Consider the following 20,520-nt stretch of genomic DNA (forward strand, 5'->3'; position numbering starts at 1 on the left):
GTTTGTCAATAAATGATGGTCTTTCCACAGGAACAAATCAAACAGCTGTAGCTGCTGTTTTGGGGCGTTTGCGTGTGAAGATTTAAAAGCATCGGAATAATCCAGGGTGAGTGAAAACAACAGAGCAAATAAGGAAACCCACACTCACTTTTGCTGAACCACACTTAGGTCTATTTAACAAAATAGTTTTTGTCTTGATGAATAATACACATTTCTTATATCATATATCTTTTTTTCTTTTTTTTTTACTTCACCTCAAATGTCAGAATACACATTATACGCTTGAAGATATTTACATATGAACAACATGTGGAGCACCAGGGGCTGCTTACCTTTCAAAATTTGGACCCTTTGTTTCCTCATACAATTTAGGGTAAACCAACGTGTATTCACATACAATCAGAGATGCTTTTGATTTTAAACACAAGTGTTCAAATTGGTTGAAGAAATGATACTGTAAGACAGTTGAGTGCCACATGAACTGACCCTTGGTGCCCCAAAGACGAATACAATTGATTGTATAATAACAGTGTTTCTCTTCCTATTCCAGATAGTATTCGGTGTTGTTCAGGCACGCTTTATGTAACAGTTTTGTTGCTGAAAAAAAAAAGCAAAGGAGAAAAAAAAAACCCAACAACAATCATATTCATGTTTTCCAGCTACAGTAAGTCTGTGTCTCGTGGAAAGTGAATGGTTCATTTTTACAAAAATGCCCATGTACAAGCCTGCGTTTTGAACGATGAAAGGACAGGTGGAGTATTTTTTTTTATAGACATTCACAGACAAACAAAGACTCGACTCTCTTGGCAGAAAATGATTAAAAAAAAAGATGATGTATTGTTCATTTGTCCTTGAAACTGTGCAGCTTCACAGACTGGCAAGGAGAAATGTAACATCTCCTGGTTTGCCCAAGGAGTGGCTCTCTCTCTGAAAATGCGTGTACGTGCATGTGTGCCGCATAAACACCTCTTGTGAATTTAAAGTGCAACGTATTCTCTCAGGTGACACACATGGGCGTCTTCTGTATGGTAATCTACATCTGCACTGATCCTCTTCGGTTCACAATCACAGTAAATAAAAGTTATTTTCATTTCAGCTAAAGAATCAAACCTCTTTAGTGCAGATCAGTGTTTGCACCAGTGTCGAGCTGCTGCATATCTGCATCTCATTTTCTCTGACTGCCTGTTTGGCAGAATATGATTTGTTTTTCCTCTCACTTGCTTACCCCCAACACACACACGCACACACACACACACACGAGTTAGGGCCGGGTCATACCGTGTTCCACAGAGAGCCGCACATTTCCCCATGCGTGTGCATGTAGTTCCACGTCAGTCTAGTGTTCAAAGGCATGCGTTCTTGTTCTTCCATTTTTAGTAGTGGCAAATTCTCACTAGGAGTTCGCCATCTTTTGTGTGTCCTTGTATTCTCTCATACAGCCTCAAGCAAGTTTCCACGGTCACCGTCTTCTTTGACCTAAAGAAGCGCGCCCCCACCTCGACTGGAAAGTACCGTGCTACAGGGAGCATGTGCAGTTGCTGCGTACAGCCCACGTAGGATTCATAGCGGAGGCGTGCTCGCGTCTGTCCGCGTTGGGGCCACGCTGACCATTTTGGAAATGGGCAGATGACGAAATTTGTGTCACACAGACCCCAGCAGATTTGCTGAAAGTATGACCCAGCCCTTAAGCTTACCAAATGTAGTGTAACAGAAAAGCAGTATGGGAGCAATTATGCAATATCTTCACTTTTAGCTGTGATTGAACTCTCCCTTATGCTCCTCCTTATTCACGCTGCTGGACGTCAACTGGAATGTCTGCGTGTTAAATAAAGACTAGGCGATGTGCAACAGTAAACCAGTGCACAGAGGTATTCAAAGTAACACTTAAAGCAGTCTGGGCTGTTCATGCAGCATGATGCCAAAGACCATGCTTTGTGAATTTTATCTGCAACAGTAGCAATAAGGCATTGATGATTGCAGAAATGCCTCCGAGCCCTGTTATCTCTCAGACGCATTTCAGTGTCTCTATGTTCACGCCCAGTAAATTAATTCCTATACGTTTTTATGGATACATGTACAGACTGAATAATTATTTGGCATTTAAAGTAATTATGATGAATGAAGGACCTTTACTAATCCTAAAATATCTGGAGCAGCGAGGCTGTGATTGATAAACCTTACATGTCAGTTTTGTTTTATGGGTCTGCAGACCTCAAGTCAGATAAATGAGGTCTGTCCTTTCACGCTGAGAGACACTAAATCACTGTAGCTTAATGATGACAATGACTCGAGCTTTACTGTTGCACCTAAGATTTGGCTCCACCCACATTCTTCCAACTCTGACTCCTCTATTACCCATGTACTGCAGTCTTGGACCATGCAGCAGAGATTCTTCCAAAGAAAATTGTAGTTTTTAGTACCTTTTTAACATAATATAGCTCTTAAGTCATTTGTCTTACTCATATTTTCATTTCTGTCTCATTAGAGAGCTTGGAGCTGCTATTTATGCAGCCAATCCATCATTGCCCAGAAATAGGGTCTAAAAGGTTAACGGGAACGGATTTTCTGGAAATGGAATCAACTCTTGTGACCAATGGAATGAGCTTACTTGAATTCACCTTTGAATTAATGACTAGTATTTATCATCTCAAAAACAAAATGTTATTCCCTGCTTGTCTGCTCTTTCTTTTCAGGCTGGACCAATAGAGGGCCACCGTGGTCTGGGCGAAATATCCAAACAATTTATCAACTAAGCCTTGGCAATAGACACAACGCTGCTGAATGGGCTGTTCGATGCCGTGTCATGAAGAGAAGGAACCGGAACTGACCGAGTAATCTATGGGATAATGGAACCGGTTTGTGAGTTAACAATCCTTATAGGTTTAAGTGCTTCACTGGGTGCAGATCAACATACCATGCCTACAGTCGATGAATGGGGTGCTTGTGTATGCTCACATGCACATTGTGCATGCGAATGCTACTTAGAAGCATTTAGACCTATGCACATTCCCTCCTTTTGTCTGCTGGTTCATGTTGAATGTACCCAGCATGCAGGCTGCGGCAGCGCCAAGCACCCAGCTGGATGATTTATCACAGAATACTCCTTGATGAAGGGAAATCAAAGCAGGCCGCTCTTGCTTGGCTAATTGCTTTGATAACACGTTCAAGCAGTTAGTTAGTGGGAATATTTTTTGCAAGATATGGACCTTGAAGAGAAAACAATAACAACAATTAATCTGGAAGGGGCTGCCAGAAGATGTTTAGAATTAGTGTTTCAGAATTTTACATTATGCTCCTTTAACGCTGCTTTGAGACATGCACGGAAGTCTGGACGTGTTCCAGAAACTTCTGCCAGCTCCCTTATCAAATTTCCCAGACAATGTCCGAGTGAGCTCATGTGAGAACACGGCAGGAAAGGTTCCAGACAATTCACAGCAAGTGAGTGGACGAGTTTTCCTGCCTGCTGCAGACTCACGCCAGGGGCCACCCATCACCTGGATGTCCTGGACTTTCTCCAGGTATATGTTGTGAGCGCGTCAGAAAATGTCAAACCCCGAAAAGTATTTACTGCTTTTCATACTTGCTGACTCTCCTGTCTCTTCAACTCTCCATTTAATTCTACAGTTTACCCCTGCCTCGACTGCCTCTGTGTAGAAACAGGACTCACAATTCGTTTATTGTGATTAATAAAAGCGCTATCTTGGGTTTTTGTAAGGGGCTTTTATAAAATTAAGAGGAACTCCATCTGGGTCTTGATGTCGACTTCCTGCCATGGTGATGAAAAGTCATGAAGACAAACGCTTACGTGTGATGTGCATTTTGTAAACACGCTCTTAAAAGTGAGAATGTGAACACGCCGTCGATGTTGCACGATGACGATCCTCGCGGGAGAGAAAAAATGTTAAGTGTGCTTACGGTTTGTTTTCCTGCTGTTGAAATTTTACAACACCTGCATGATGGCGACAGTCGGACAAGCAGATGACATACATACGTACATACAAACATAAATCAACATGAGCAATTTAACATTGCCACTGGTTAGGAAAGAGTTCTAGGAGCTTAGAAACATTTTGTGTGAGAGCAGCAAGTCAAGCGAGTCAACTTCTGAAAATATGTCGGGACGCCTCAACGCGGAGGGTGGAAGTGGCCGTGACACGAGTGCCTTTCTCCAGGTGGCAGAATTTGTAGGTTAAGCTTGTGAGTGCGTCTCCTCGATACTACGCTGTCTCAGGTTACTTAGGAATTGTGCTCCTGCCCTGTCAATCATACAAAATGGTGCAGTAGAAGGCAGGGCCTTGCCTGAGCTTTTCCACCATCCCCAGTGGAGTCTTTCTATGACAACGATTGGCCGTTGAGGCACTCCCGCCGCAAGCACTGTGCCGGCTTCCACCAGTCTCCATTGTGGCAGCGACAGATGGTGCAGTCGTCCACCTTTACTTCAATTCCGGCTGGGATGATCGTGGTTCCAGCGAAGCAGTTTGGACCTGCCACATGGGAAGGGAGAGAAAGACAGGCAAGAAAAAAATGAGAATGACAAGAAATGGATGCGGCTCTCAAGAGAGCTTCTCTTTTCGGAGGGGTGGTGGAGTGATGCAGGGAGCTGCAGGGAGTTTGGGGAGACGAGCAGACGTACAGATCTTTTCACGGGCATGCACCGATGGGCTTGTTTTTGCAACACTAAAGCGCTTTTGTTAGTCTCCCCTCTCCCTCGACATGGAGCGCTTTGCATCCTAATGCACCACGAGCAGAGAAGCCTGCCAGGCACTGACTTGGCAGCAGAGAGAGGCAGGAGTACAGAGGAAGAGAAAGAGAGAGAAAGCTGCTTTGAAAGGCAGACGGGAGGATGGTGTTAATCACTTCAGTCTGTATGAAAGGGCCACAGAACTCCTGAGCAATTTCTTACAGTTTCCTTCCACACATACACAGCACTCACTGTCAAAACAATGAAAAACATTCAATTTGACACGTGATTATCTTTAAAGATCCCTTTGCTGTCGATAAAAGGACTTTAGTTGTAAATGTGAAACACACCATAGCCATTTATGTATTTGATCTGCCCTTGGCAGACACATTAGCCTGAGTACATTTAAGGACCTGTACTCCAGAAAGACAAAAACTTGTGCACCTTTTCCTCCACCTCCTTAGACAGAAGAGGCGGGAGGTGCCAGGAATTCACCCCAGTTTTAATCATTTAAATGAAGCAATCAGCAGCTCAATTGGTGTGACGGTGACTTTGGATTGCTCTCAGTCCTCAGCTCTGAAATCCATGCCAGACTCAAGACTCCTCTACGAGTAGTCATAAAAAACTCATATGTCTCATAACTCTTGAAGACACAGTAGCTTTCACGGCCAATATTCACAGACATCTTAGTGGCCCAGTGAATTTGATTTAGAAGGAGCTAACTCCATGCTAGCAATGTAAATGTGATTGAGTATGGTTAGCTGACCTGAAGAGCCCAGAACTTATTGGAGGCGTGGACCAGCTGCATGCAAATCAGCTCAACTCGTCCATTTAGACACAGTATGTGCCTTTTGACATGATACGGTTGCAAAGGCAATGGATTACATGGTGAAGAAATAATTTGATGATGACTAAATCACATTTATCTTCAGGCTTTGTTTCACTTTTGTGCCGTCCAGAGACATTTTGCCTCCCCATGTTTTTCAGATAGTGTGGAGGCCAATCAATGCACTTGATTAAGTGTGTATCTTCATAGTCTCATTGATTATTGAAAGAGTTACAGTACATGAACTCAAAGTATGAGATCATTTTCTTCTCCCTCTGTGCAGGTACGTGTCTACCTCACCTGAATCGGTCCTCAATCCATTCAGCTGAGCCTATAAAGGGTGGAAGAACTGCTTCACTCTCTCAGCGAGTCGCTTTGTGTTGTGTGTGTTTGTGCATGTGTGGGACCTGTGAATCTGGTCCCACACATACACAGTCACCATATCTGGCCTCTTCATCTTGGGTAAGACACTTGCTTCATTCAGTAATGTTTTTTACTCATTTACTCCCCTCTTTTGACCAGGACAAACACAGGTGTTGCAACCCTAAATCGTTTCAATAGACGAGAGACCGGCAAACAGGGTTGGTAATAACTCAGGCAAAATTTTCCCATGTAACTGTTACAAAAGGGTGGAGTGGCTCAGTGGTTAAGACCCTACCTTGTGTACCAAAGACATCATGGTCGCAAGTTCGATTCCACCCCTGGCTAGTTGTACTTGATTCCATTGTAAGTCGCTTTGGATAAAAGCGTCTGCTAAATGACATGTAATGTAATGTAAAAATGTAAAAAAGAAGTACCTAGTATTACCTAGTATCCCCATCCTAATCCTCAGCTCAGAAGAGTTCCGTTGTTTTTTCCTGACCTGATAAAAGCCCTTTGATCTGAGTTTAGAGGAGATATTGAGAGTGCCTGCCAAGTCCGATCACATTGATCTAACCCTGGACAACTGGCACAGGTTACAGGACAAACCCAGAAGATGTTGATGAAGGTGGAGGGTGACTGATGCTGCTACCAATTGTGATTGTTTATAGCCAAGATAGATTTGGAGCTACAAAGACACTCGAGAGGATATGCAGTGACCTGGCAGAGCCTGAGGTCAGCTGATTGCAAACGGAGGTTTGAATCATTAAATCAAAGCCGTGTCAACACGTCATACTCGTCCTATAGCTAGAAATGAACAGCAAATGCATGTTGGGAGCTTAAAGAAACACGATGTAGGGTTTCAACTTTCAAATAATGCCTCCAACGGGGTGAATTGCACCACTGTCAAAGCCTGAGCACGTCTGCACCATCTGTACTTGCCCCAAGTAACTTTTGGTTTCTACGTTACAGCATAACAAAAGAAAAAAAGACATCTTGTAGAGTAGACTGAAAGGATGTTACAGGTCAATAAATAGTTAAATCCAACACTGTCCTTTTCCAAAACTACTTATTTGCTTGTATCTCCTGATGCATTTACAACATACGGATAGAGCTGAATCAGTCGGACTGACTGAACATGAAGCTCGGAGAGATAAGTGCTCTCACTGGCTCTGGCTGACTATTCCATTGTGCTGCTTTTAGCTCTTTGTTGCTGTTGTTTGGGGAGAAACACAAAGAAGCTGACCACATGCTCAAGGTTTGGAAAAAAATGAAAACTATTTTGGTGATTTGCTGGATAAAATGCACAAACATTACAACCAGCCAACATTTTTTTTAATGTTGAAATGATGATGAAAGACATCCCTTAATTGCCTGAATTGCAGTTGTTAATCCTCCCAAACACATTGTAAAGGTCCAGTGTGTGTGTGTAAAGTATAATCTCAGATAGTTGCTGGCAAATGAAAAACCCGAACCATTATGTCATGAATGAAATGACTGTACAAAGTGTGTGGTTGAAAGCACAACATCGATAACACTAATCCAGTGTACTACTTACTGAATGAAAGACCAATAGCCAGTCTTTCATGTTATCTTTCCATGGCAGTAAACATTGTACAACCGTTTCCCATAGTTATTGATAAAATATAAGACAAATGTCTGACCATCTCCCACAAACTGGTACATATGAGTAAATGTAAGAATATGAGAACTAAAGAGCATCCCTCTCAACATAGTCCTCAGCTGTCCACCCCCATAGAGACTTATCTGGCTGCCGGAGCCTGACCAGGCGCCCTTGGGGAGCCAAGAAATGGCAGGCCTACCATGAAATGCCAAGGGTGTCACTGTATCCTGTCATCCTGGATTAGCTCGCCCTTACCAGCGTATGCAGCAGGCCTTGTTAAGTGTGTGTGTGTGCGTGTGTGTGTGTGTGTGTGAACGCCTTGACATAAAATAAAGAAAGGAGCAGGGATGAAAAAGAAATGAGGAAGAGTGAAAATGTGTGTAAGTTGTGTTGAAATGGCAATTAATTATTCACCTTAAATCCCTAATGACCATTGTTCACATTTATCAGTCAGCCGCAGCTGAAACAAATATGTATTTTACTACATTTATTTTGCCTTCTTTCCAGAGGGATACTGGTACTGTGCTGCAATTTCTATTTTTGAAATGTGACGCTTAACATAAGAAGAGACTGCATGTAAAACAGGGGTGGGAACACAGGGTACCTCACGATATATGTATTGAACTTGGATGGAACATCTCTTTATGGAGCTTTCACCGCCATTATCCTGCTGTAAACTCCCTCTTCTTCGACCACCCAAGTTTCCCTTATTCATTTGAGCAGCGCCACCGTAAGGAAACATGAGGTAACGATGCCCGGCTAGTGAAACTGGCAGAGACTGTTGACTTTAGAGCGCCTTTTATTTGTTGATCAAAATATCTATATTTGCCCCAGCTTAGCGGTTATCATATTGCACAAGGAAGGTCGACGAGATATCACCAAATTGATATTTTGACCCACCTCTAATGCAAAAAGTGAATTAATCCCAATACAATATTTTAAAAACTTTCAAAAAAAGCAGAATTGTTTTGTTTGTATTGACGCACCAGGCTCACACTACAAACAAATCCTGACTGTACCTTTGTGATAAAGTTCCACGTGTCCCTCAGGACTGCTGGAGAAGAGACATCTCCCACCTCGCCTCGTAAATAGCCAATGAACCACTAGAATCCCATAATTCAAATTTAGCGATTGGTTGTGTGTGACAAGGGCACCAGGGCACTGGGAGATAAAAGGCTCTCCCAGGACCCATTAGTCCCTCCTACCATGCCTCTATTCAATGGGCTAATGTTTGCTCTGCTTAGTGTGTCATTTATAATTAAAACTAGTACAGCTCATTAGTGTACAACAGGCCCAAGGAAATCATTTAAATTCATAAAACATCAATTACATCCTCATCCTCCAAAGGCGCGGCCATCAAATGGCGATAGCACAGATAAACTTGCCATCATTGGTTTAATGAAACTTTAATGACTTGTGAGGAATGTGAGTTGAATCCAAGAGCAGATGAGTGTTTACCGTTTTTACAGATAGGGCAGCATTGCTCTGGCTCGTACACGGGGTTGACACACTCCGGGACGGCGCAGTCGGACACCACACAGTGCACCTCGTTATTTGGCTCGCAGCGGCACCATTCACAGGGTGATGGCTGTGGGCAGAGAGGGCAAGGAAAACAACAATTGTACATTAGATGATTCACCTTTTAGAGTTTGAGTGTGTGCGCCAGTGGTAGAAACGTCCGCTCCTATATGTATACCCTATATTTGTTATTTTCAAATGAAAAATACTTGCGTTTTCTTCACCCCACACTGTTTACAAGCAAACAAAAAAAAAACAGGTTAATAAACACAAACCGCCACTAGAACTAACTATTAGAGTCTGCAAAGTGGTGTCGAGGATATTTATTATTTTGTTCTGCCGCACCGTGCCTCAGGAAACAGTTGAGAGACTTATCTCACCAGCTCTGCAACATGTATATCAGTGCTGCAGCTCTCTTTGCTGCTGCTTAAGCTTGCCACTTCTGTGTCTCATGACCGTAAAATGAACTGTAACGCAATTACACGGAATGGAACAAACACAAACTGTTTCCAAATCTTGAAAGGTCACCTGCTCACAACCATAGATCTTCTCTCTACTCATCACAGTGAACACAGTCTTTTGAGACTCCATCTGTTCTGGGTCTGTCCCTTTAGCTACATGGTTCTCTACTAACCTCAGAGGGTTGATAGGTCAGTGTATGTGAGGAACACCAACTGCAACCACGGCAGTAGTTAATACTGTTTATGTTGATTTATTCAATCATTCATTCATCTTCTACCAGTTGAGGGGAGCTGGTGCCAATCCCGGCTGACATGGGGCGCAATAACATGACTGTCAGTAAATGTACATAATTCTTTATTACATATTGTCTATAAAAGCCTAGAAAGCTATGTGTTAAATGAGCAACATACTGTGCTCATTTGTAAAGCTGTTGGGCAGATTTTTTTACTCGTGGACACAACTAAGCACGGTGTTTTCACTCATCTCATCTTGTATCAATGCTAAGCTAAGCTAACATTTGCTAACTCCAGCGACAAATTGACTGTACAGATAAATAAACCCGGGTATTAGTGGTTTTCTTTTCCTAAATTTTCCCTCAACTATCCCATGTTTGTGCTACTTCCATCTACTAGCACCAAAAATAGTCATTTGCTGTTAATAACATGTCAGGCTTGTATTTTTATTAGAATTCATGAGTCTGGATACGAGCAACATTTAGACATAGAGATGGGTTAATGTGAGAAAGGGACATCAGGGCATTAGCTACTGTATCAATCATACACTTATTCATTGGACACCTGTTCATTGGGATTAAAGATATAGGATTTTTGCAAAGGACAAGACAAAGTTGTCATATATTTTGTTGTTTTGTGACGTGCAGAAACAGTAATTGCATTTAAATGTGGGAAATGTTTTTTGCGCCATTACCAAACCCAATGGTGTGTGTCTCTGCTTTAAAATATTCCCACTCAGTGATGTTAATGAAGATAGATTTCTTCTGCTTATACACTGTCTTTCTTTAGTGAAACCTCTCTCGAGGATTTTTACCCACACAAATAGTTGACACCGGGGCTGTTCACATAAACAATCCACAGCAAAGTATCTCTCTGTCTTCCCTATAAATCAAAGTCATAAGTTCACTCAATAAACTCAAGATTGTGTCACATTCATATAGAAATTGGATTTAATTTGGCAGTTCAGGTGGAATTCAGAATCAGTGGTTATTTACATAACCCAAAAAATTATGTGGGGTTTCCTGCTTAATAGATTGCATGCAAAGACACAGAACCTCCATTTAAACACCACTTGACATCTTTACAGTACAGTTCATTAATTGATAAAGCGTAGCAACACATATTCATATTTGATCCATATTATGGTCCTTATTTGATTAGCTGCCAAAACGTCCCACAAGGAAATGAGTCTGAATCATCCAGAATGTGGACAATTAAACACTGTTTCACTATAAAGAGAGATGATTATGTTCATCATTGCATGTCAGTGTTTCACCTGCACACACTCCTGAGAGCAATTAGGTTCAGTGGAGCCACCTGTGGATCGTTAGCTGACCTCAGAGTGAGGCTGATGTGTGTGTGTGTGTGTAAGAGAGATTTACTACACACAGACATTCAAATCATGTTTATTTTCCTAGTGTAATTTAACATGTGCTTAAGTATATTTTTACTTGATATAGTTTTGTTACAGGATTAAGTGTGTTTTGTCTCTTGTAGTTTACCGTCTTTTACCTCCACAATGGTCCAGTCCAATAAGGGTGGAGCTAGGAGGGGTATAAGAAGCCGCATGGTCATTAGGTTGGGAGAAAGAGACTGTGGCAGTTTGCTGGGAGGCTGGGTTATTTTGAGTTTGTTTATGCTTTTAGTTAAATTTTAACTGGGACCTTGGGTTTTTCTTCTGTTGCATTTTTGGTTAATAAAACCACAGTTTTTTGGTATTCAAATAAGTGGTATCAAATACCACTGCAATGCAGTCAACACATGTATAAATATATTAAATAAAGCAAAAACTGATATTTAGCTCTTGCGATGTAGCATTTACTTGCTCCTTGATGGCTTGCAGTACTGAGAGTAAACCAGCTCCTAGGCACCACTTCATCCATGTGGTATTAGTCTTGGCCTATAGCTTTGAAAGACCGGTGTTTTTATCACATCACGTATTGGCCTTTCAAAATAAAAGCTGAGGTAGTACAGTGTTTATTTGTTGTCAATCTGTTGCATAGGGCAGTGAATCAGGTAGAAGCCTTCCAATGCAGATATTATAAATGTCATATGGAAAAATATACGGCTCATGTATTTGTGGTTCTTTCTGTGCGTGCTTTTGTGTGAGGTCCACTGTGAAGAGGCTCAGTCATGCCTTAACTCTGACCTGTAAAAGAAAATGGATCACTTGCAGTGAATTCAGGCATGCTGCCACATGTTGTGCTGAAGAAATGTCTCCTGTTGTGTCCACATCTTATTGGCTGGCTTTTAGAGTGACCTCATGCCTTTCGTTCTCACGCTAAAACACAAGGGGATGAGGCAGGGAAGCAAAGAATTGTCAAATAACCTTCAACTGATGTTCATGTAAATTACTAGGAGGCTGGACAACAGGGTCACAGGAAACTCACCCATGCAGATAATAGGAATGAGGGGAAGAGATTGACAGTCAGACCGCATGCTGCTTTTCAAGTCATGAAAATATTTTACTTGTGGACAGGGAATACAGAGAGAGAAGAGGTAGGACTGAGAGGAGCAGGATACGAGAACCACTGCTGATATTTGATTAGAGGGCACTTCAAATGCATGCTCGAAACAGAAAAAGAAAATGTGTTTGAAGATTCTCATTGTTTGCACTTAATTTCCTGCAATTGGGACCCCTGTTACTCCCGTTACTTGTGGTGAATTGGAAAGTAAAATCGATTTGGGCAATCATGTCCTCACACTGTACGCCGGTGAAAAGCAGAGGCCTGAATTACTGCTATGTGGAATGTGTGTGTGTGGCTGTTGTTTAAGATCTATTGTTGTGATTGTCACTAAAACACCACTGCGATTTCTTTCATGTTTTCTACTCCAGGTGCAAAAAGGTAAAATGGGATTTTTCTCAAAAAATGAAATTGAATCCCTCCTCCACAACTTTACGAGATAGATTCATGTCTGTCTAATAAGGATTTAAGAAGTAAGTGAAATAAAGTATTAATGCTGCATGTTTTAGCAGTTACATTACCTATTACATAGCTTTGTAGTTTGATGTCTACCGTCTACCTTTTCCCCCCCCTCTCTTTCTCAACTCTGCATCCCTTCCCGAGGAGAGATCGCAGGAAGCACAGACGGGATTGTTCACATTTGAGTTCACATCCCAGCCCTGGCCTGACGATCTGGGATCTGAACTCACCCTAAATCTCCTGGTTCTTGATTGCAGCTGCCCTGAGGCCAGAGGCACACTGGCAGCCTTGCCTGGTGGGTTGGTGCCTTCCTCATCTGACTGGGAGCCCTGTATGTGAAACACCTACTGTGGTTGAGTGGTATGACTCTCTTACAGGGCAACAAACAAAAATAATAGGGAACAGAAATACTGCACCTACAGAAATGACATCGGTATCAAACACTATGTTTAAGCGAACGAACTGGCCTCGGAAAATGAACTTGACTTATTTTTCTTGTTGCAGATTGTTGTTAAAGCAGCATTAGATCCGACTTATCACAACCTGACACTGCACTGCAGTCAACTGCTTTGTGTTGAATGAACGTCCATCACTTGCATGACAATGACTGTGTACTTAGATTTAGTGAGTGACACTTTCCCACAATGGGATGATTTTAAGCTAAATAAAAAAAATAATCAGGTGTCAGCTGATGCCAAACTATGACTAGCTAAATATCACTTTGGTTATTGTTCCGAGATGCCGTGCCTCTGCATGTCCCCTCTGTCGCCTTGCTCCTGAATATACATGCAAACGTCTGCACAATGCAGCGTGATTACAGCCAAGGAAATGTCAATGAAGCCCACACCAAAGGTTAACTTGTCGCCATCGTTAAACAGGGGTCTGAATCCCACATACTGACAGCCTTTGATTTCCTTGAACACTGCAGGGATCCGAGGCTTTCACGAAGGAACTTCGCCGCCACACTGGAGGTCAACTGAGACATTAGAATTATTTGTGCTGTTTTAAGATGGGAAGGGTGATCATCCTGCAGACTTGCATGAAATATTCCCTTTTCCCTTATATCTGTCATGTCTTTTTTTTTTTCCAAGATGAAATGAGCAAATGAATCTTCTCCCACCTTTTTTCCCCCTTCTCTCTCTCAAGTACGAGGAAATGTCCTTCCTTCTTCTGTGCCTGTTGTCAAGGTGAACATGCGGGTGAGCTGCTCTATTGATACACTTGGTTAAACTACAATGTGTATGCTCACACACACACACACACAACAACCAACCCTTACAAAATCAGTGGTCTTGCATCCTAATGTCTAACATACAAACGTGCCGATCAGTACTGATGCTTTGCAGCGGTTATAAACACGCTCATCCCACACACTCTGTAACTTCATCTACATCACATTCAAGCTAATGTGCTGCAGCTAACAATTCTTTTTTATCATGTAACATTACTATGTGCATCATCGCACATAGAACATTTCAAAGAAATCCAATTACAACAATACAAAATAAAAATAAAAACTCACTAATTGCACTGTAATAAGCACAGTTCACATTGTTTATTCACTTTAATGTTAATTGACTAGTGAGTTAATCAAGTGATTGGCTCAGCTCCATTATAATTGCCTCTAGAGGCGAAATCCTTGTTAACAGTGAAAAAGGAGCGTGCCCTGAGAGCATGTCGGTGAAAATGAACGGCAACTACGAGTGTTTTACAACAACAATCCCTCCGTCCGTGTTTTTGTCTTCATGTTGCGGGTTCTTTTGGGTTTGTCGGATTTTGGATTTCCACAGATAAACTGTAGCAGGAATGTTAATTGGCTGGCTGCATCTTATTTGGCTGAACTCGCTGTGCGGCCCCCCCTTGTCTGCTTCAATTTGCTTCCGTGACATGACATGCTAATATTCACAGGTGTGACATTTACAGCATCTCCCAGCAGAAGCCCTTGCCTTGAAGTCATCGCCCACACTGAAACAAACGCAATACAGTGTTTCCTCGTGGCGTTTACTTCGTCATACTGATTACCAAAATGTATCTATTTATATGCAATTAGTTTCATGAATGACATGTTTAATATTATTATTGTTAACCTTTGAGCAGCACATTTTACATAAATTATGAATCGATGTGTAATTATAATCTTGTCTAACCGCAGCTGCCCTCAGCTTTAACAAACACGTTATCATCTTTCATTTGAATGTTTGCGTTTTCCTTGTAACTTGTGACTCACTGTCTGAACCTCACCTCAAGCTGCAGCTGACTGCAGTGTATTAAAAAATCATTTTCTAAACCAACTGTACACCAGCAGTGAAACAGCGGAAAACGTTAGTGAGCAGCTGGTGAATGAAGCAGAGGTTTTAGCTGCTTAAGAGCAAGATGCTTTTTATCCTACGGGTGGTGGAGACCAAAACGGGGAGTAAATATTGGATTTAACCCTCATAGCACCTAAAAACACAGCTTTAAATTAGCAGTTATGTAGCTTTGTGACTGCTAGATGTGTGTGTTTTTGCTACACTTGCCCTTAAAGTCTTTTTACAGTAAATTCTGCCCCACACTAGAGGATTTTCAAATGGTGGGAGACCACAGACGCAACAAACTTTCTAATTGATTCTCAGTGTTTTAATCCTGAGAAAGCACAGACCAGACGATCCAGTTAAGATGCAGGACCACACACTTGCCCTTTAAGCAAACGATTTCAGGGAGGAGATTGGAGGGGTTTTGCATCTCACAGAATCTCACATGACTTCACATGACTTGAGAATGTAAAGACATGAAGGTGGACTGTCGGTGTCATCAGTTAATAGCTGTTGTTGTGTGTGCGCGTGTGTGTGTGATGTTTTGTGCTGAGAAACGCAAAAAAAAGCAAACTGGATGAAGTCATGGCCGAGAAGATGGAATCAACTTGGCTTGTACAAGTTATGGTTCTTAACAGAAGTACGCGACATCCATTTCTGGTCATTAGTTATTGTGGGGTTCTGCTCACGCCCCAACACTTACGATTTCAAATTGGGAAGACCGATGCGTCCAATGACGTTAAAATCGTCTATAATTTATATAAATAATTTGTTTAAATCAGTCTAAAATGTATTTATTGGCCGTGTATGTATGACTGCACCTCTGTAGGTGGCGCGCTAACTCTGTATAAGCTTGTGCGTATTGAATCAGTTTCCTGTTGACCTTTACGTCACAGAAAAACAAACAGTGAATGGCGAGATGAACGGTGAGATGAGATGGATCGTGCTGTGGTTCTGTGTGTTTCGTACCTGCTGTACTGTACATGTTAATTGTGATACAAATTAGCTGGAGCATGGCTCTTGTGGTTGCTGCGTTGTCCTAAGATAGACGTCGCCGCAGTATGGTTTCTGGTCGCAGTCTATACGTTGTCTCCTTCTACTAGTCAAATACCAGGGTAATCAGATTATCAATCCAGGTATGTTAGTCAGACTTGATTTTAGTTGGACTAACATGTTTACATTACATTAAGAAAACCCCGATTCATTATCTTTGTCCAGATAATATAAGACTTTTACCATGCATGTAAAGTGTGGTTTAGTCTGATAGATTGTTAAATATGTATGTCTTATTGGCTCAGACAAAAACTCACTGTAAATGAAATAACAAAGGTCCTGGCTGTTTTCCTGTTTACTGCGTATGTACAATAGTATGTGACACAACGATAAAGCATACTGTTCCTACATGTACATATTTGCACAAACTGCTTTGTGTCGTATTACATTTCAGTCTCTTATACCTCTAATTCACTTGAGATATTTGAACAAGGTTTCCTCATCATGGGCAGCTTTAACAGCTAAAACACAGCCCCTGTAGCTGTCATGCTTGTAGTGTAATTTCTAATCAGGCAGTAATGTCATGCCCCATAACAGCTGCAGAGACTCTGGAGGGTAGGAAGTGCTCTCCAGACCTGCCAGCAATGACTCGGTGTCCACACATTAAAGCAATACAATATAAATTATAAATATGCTACAGGAGTCCTCAGCTTAGTTCTGCTGGTTGAATGTTCAGTTGATGGTGCAAGGAGCAGAGGGCGGCGCTTCCTCCAGCCATGTTTATGCTCTTGCACTGCAGTATGCCGAGAATATAAAGTCACACTAAGTGACCCAAACACTAACAATCCTCCCACCACTGGCCAAAGCTATTAGAACTACAGAACTACATTCAGCCATTTTTAAATACTAAATATCCCAAAGATGCTGCTGTTGTCTCACTGGTCACTGCCTCTGTCCCTCTGTCTTTTTCCCTTCTCTCAGCAGCAGATTCATCTGTATTGAACAGCAGAAGAAGCATCTGAATGTCATGGGTATTGAAACAGAACATTAACCTATAACAGCTATATTCAGTTCAGTCTAAAACTTAACCATTCTGTTACCATCCTGTCTTGGCATGCGTACTTCTCATTACGTATCTCCTAAACCGTTGGTGACAAAATTCAAAAACTATGGACTGGTGATCTGTCCAGGGTGTACCTCGCCTTTTGCACTATAATAATAATACATCGTATTTTTATAGCGCTTTTCTACTATGTTAGCAGAGATTGGCACAGCACCCCTACACGACCCTCGTGTGAAGACAGATGGATGGACACTGGAAAACAAAGAAATAGACCTTTGCTCCCATATACTCATTTCGGTAGCCCACAGGACTTCCATGTAAACGACCGTCCAAAAGATTCACCAGCGCGTCACACGTTTGTGATGTCAGCTTCTCAGTACCGGAATTCCTAAATGGTTGAATAACTGCCAGATATTGAAAGTGACAGTTAATCTTGGAAAAAGGGGCAGAAACACTCACTCATTGGACACTTTTGGACATTTCTACAGCCATAAAATTAAAATAAATCCAGAAGGCCTGAATATCATGACGCATATTCACAAGAGGGTTAAGTACATTTTATATCAGAAAATGACTTCTGATACTTAAGTACAGTAAGACTTGTACTTACGAAACATTATTAAAAAAAGTGACTTCAACTTCTACCAAAGTCATTGATACTTACTTTACTTTACCCCCTTTAACTAATTTATACAAGGCTGCCCATCCATCACAGAGCCACTAGAGACAAACAACCAAACACCCTCACACTCAATTTAGAGTGTCAAATATGCCTAATACCCAAAATCTGCATGTTTTTGGACTGCAGAACCCGGGTCTTCTTGCTGCAAAGGCAAGAGTGCTAACTGACAAATTACTTAGATTAATAGTATTATACTCTATAATTTATTCAAACAAGCGGTCTGGTCTTACCTTGAATTCTTCCAGGATCTTATACGTTTTCCCCCGGTACTCGCAAAAGTTTTTCACCTCCTTGCACTCGGGGCAGCATCCATTGTGTTCCACTTTGGTGCACTTCGGATGCAGTTTGGGGCACTCGGGCTGGTCGCACACGGGCCCGTCCTCCGTGCACACGCACGGACAGTTCGAGTGTCCCGGGAAGAAGCGCTCCCCGAGTTTGTAGACGAAGCCACTGTCGTCCACGCATCCTTTCCCGCGGTAATCGTCGAAGACGATGTTTTCACCGGCGGTCCGCTCCGCCTCGTCCGCGGTGTAATCCTCGGGGTTACCCACGGAGGCCGGGGACGCGGCGCTCTGCAGAGCCAGCAGGAGGACGAAGACGGGGCCCATCCTTCGCCGCAGCATCAGCATCCACATTCAGCAAGATAGTGTGGATGTCATCCCTAAGCTCCCGGTGTCCTCTCCGTGTCCATCCTGCGACTCATTATCGTCATCTTTGTCTCTTGTGGAGAAGGGCTGTAGTTGGAAATAAGAAGAGATAATGTGATGGATGGATATGGTTCTGCTGATGTTTGCACTTCCTAACACGATTAAACCTCACCTTGCTTGTTCATTAGGTCAGTGCAGCCAATATATACATCTCCAAACAACTGTCTTGCATAGGAGTCATGGTTTAAAAACAGTTTTACCTCCAGGGGCTTACTCAACAGGCTCATGACGTGATGTTGACATAAGAAGACAAATGAAGCATGCTTGTGTGTGTCTGTGTGTATGTTTTTACTAGGCTCTGAGGACACATTTCTGCTCAAACCCATTGTTGTGAGGACAATTTAGGAGGTCCTCACAACTTCAAAGGCGTTTTTTGTAGGCTACAACCTGGGGTTTATGGTTAGAATTACGTTTATGATGCATGAAGTCGAGATAATTAAAGTTAAGGTATAAAAGGGTTTGGGAATGCATAATGTCCACGAATGTCATCACTACAGTATATATGTGTGTGTGTGTGTGTATGTTCTTGTATGGGTATCTTTGTGAGGACCAAATAACCACAGTTTTGGGGAAATGAGGACATCATGGCTGGTCCTCACGTTATGTCACCCTTTTAAAAAGGGCTTTTTGAGGGTTAAGATTTGGTTTTAGGTCCAGGTTTAGAATTAGGTAAGTTAGGTAAGGTTAGGCATGTCGTTGATGATGGTTGAGGTTGAGGTAAGGGGTTGGGGAATGCATTATGTTTATGATTGTCCTCACTAAGGATGCTGCGCAAACATGGGTGTGTGTGTGTATATGAGAGAGAGAGTGTGTGTGTGTGCTCAAATTATCATTCAGCAACAGAGACAGAGGACAATGTTTAAGCAATATCTTAAGTAGGCTATTTCCCCTCCGTATTCTTCTCCACAGTCATTAAAATCCCACATTTCCTCCTCGTATGATTTCAAACTCTATGCAGGAGCAACAACAGGTAGCTATTATTTATTCTGCATCCGTGTCTCTTGAAGACAGTTGTTACACAAATCACTGCTTTAACACAGGGTTTACAGTGACCTCTTCATGCAAATGTCCCCAATCGTTGTTTAATGCGCAACAAATGAACCCCAAAATGCAAAAAAAGACAAAAACATTTTGACAGAAAGACACGGAGCAAAAAAAATCCAGACAGTTAAGTCACACACAGGCCGAGCTGAGGATAATTCTGACCAAATATGAAGCGTGTCTTGACAGATCAATTAACATACAGAGGTGAAAACGAGGATGTAAAATGAAGCGATAGAGCAAACTCACCGCGTTGTAATTGCTTGATATTCACTGAGTACGAAGCCAGAGAGCCCACAGCTCAACGTAAGCTGGAGCAGATTAGAGATGGATTTATTTAAAACTTCACTTTATCCACAGGGTAAAAAAAGAGAGAAAGAAATCACCACAAAATCAGCCACGATAATCCTCCCCCTTGATCGTGATGACGGGGTTTGAAAGCAATTAAACACCAGCCTTTTGGTGACGTGGTCCCCCACTCTCCAGTGCAAAAAAACAGGTATCCGTGTAAAAGTAGGTCTGCTTCATGATTATCCTCATCAGACTCACCTTTCAGAGAAAATATCACAGTTCACGTCCGAAGGCATGCAGTGCAGAGCGGAAGAGAGAGAAACTGAGACCGAGGAGAGGGGGGAAATAGAAATCCTCTATAGCGTTCCCCGAGAATCCGGAGTCAATTCAGTATATTTCCCAACGATGCAGATGAATATCAGAAAGCGACAGTCAGTCCTGGTGCACGTACTGTGTGTGTGTGTGTGTGTGTGTAGCCAATACATCCAGCGGCTGCATGAAAAACAAGAAATCCTGCGATGCCTCTAAGTTGCGCAGTATAAAACACACGAAACCGTCAGACACTGAAGTCGGTCATTGCGTGGTTTTCGGTCGCATTCGTTATCAGTAGGCGAGGCTGAGGAGGGAGCGCTCCGACTTTCAGCACCTTGGAGAGCGACTGTCTCCTGCGTCCTGCACTGAGCACAGCAGTGCGCCCCCCCTCCTCCTCCTCCTCCTCCTCTTCCTCCTCCTCAGTCACTCACAGACAAAACAATGCTCACATCCCAACTCCGGCTGCATTTCCACAACTGGCGCCGCAAGAGTTAAAGAGCAGAAACAAGGTG

At 42.3% G+C, this 20,520-nt stretch overlaps 1 protein-coding gene across 3 annotated transcripts; it reads right to left on the minus strand.

The window, feature by feature from the left end:
* Window positions 1-122: 122 nt before the first annotated feature.
* On the minus strand, window positions 123-20,373 carry vwc2l (von Willebrand factor C domain containing 2 like). 3 transcript variants are annotated; one of them, XM_044018332.1, is made up of 5 exons: window positions 19,655-20,373; window positions 17,888-18,391; window positions 12,859-12,957; window positions 8,950-9,079; window positions 123-4,484 (listed from the first exon to the last, which is right to left on the minus strand). In XM_044018332.1, the coding sequence occupies exons 2-5, from the start codon at window positions 18,290-18,292 to the stop codon at window positions 4,333-4,335; spliced, it is 786 nt and encodes a 261-aa protein (XP_043874267.1). In that variant the 5' UTR covers window positions 18,293-18,391; window positions 19,655-20,373; the 3' UTR covers window positions 123-4,332. The 3 variants fall into 3 exon arrangements, with proteins under 3 accessions (XP_043874267.1, XP_043874266.1, XP_043874268.1); XM_044018331.1 differs by having other exon boundaries at window positions 12,859-12,972; XM_044018333.1 differs by lacking the exon at window positions 12,859-12,957.
* Window positions 20,374-20,520: the final 147 nt, after the last annotated feature.

This window comes from Solea senegalensis, linkage group LG2 (assembly GCF_019176455.1).
Source record: "Solea senegalensis isolate Sse05_10M linkage group LG2, IFAPA_SoseM_1, whole genome shotgun sequence".
NCBI classification, from domain to species: Eukaryota; Metazoa; Chordata; class Actinopteri; order Pleuronectiformes; family Soleidae; genus Solea; species Solea senegalensis.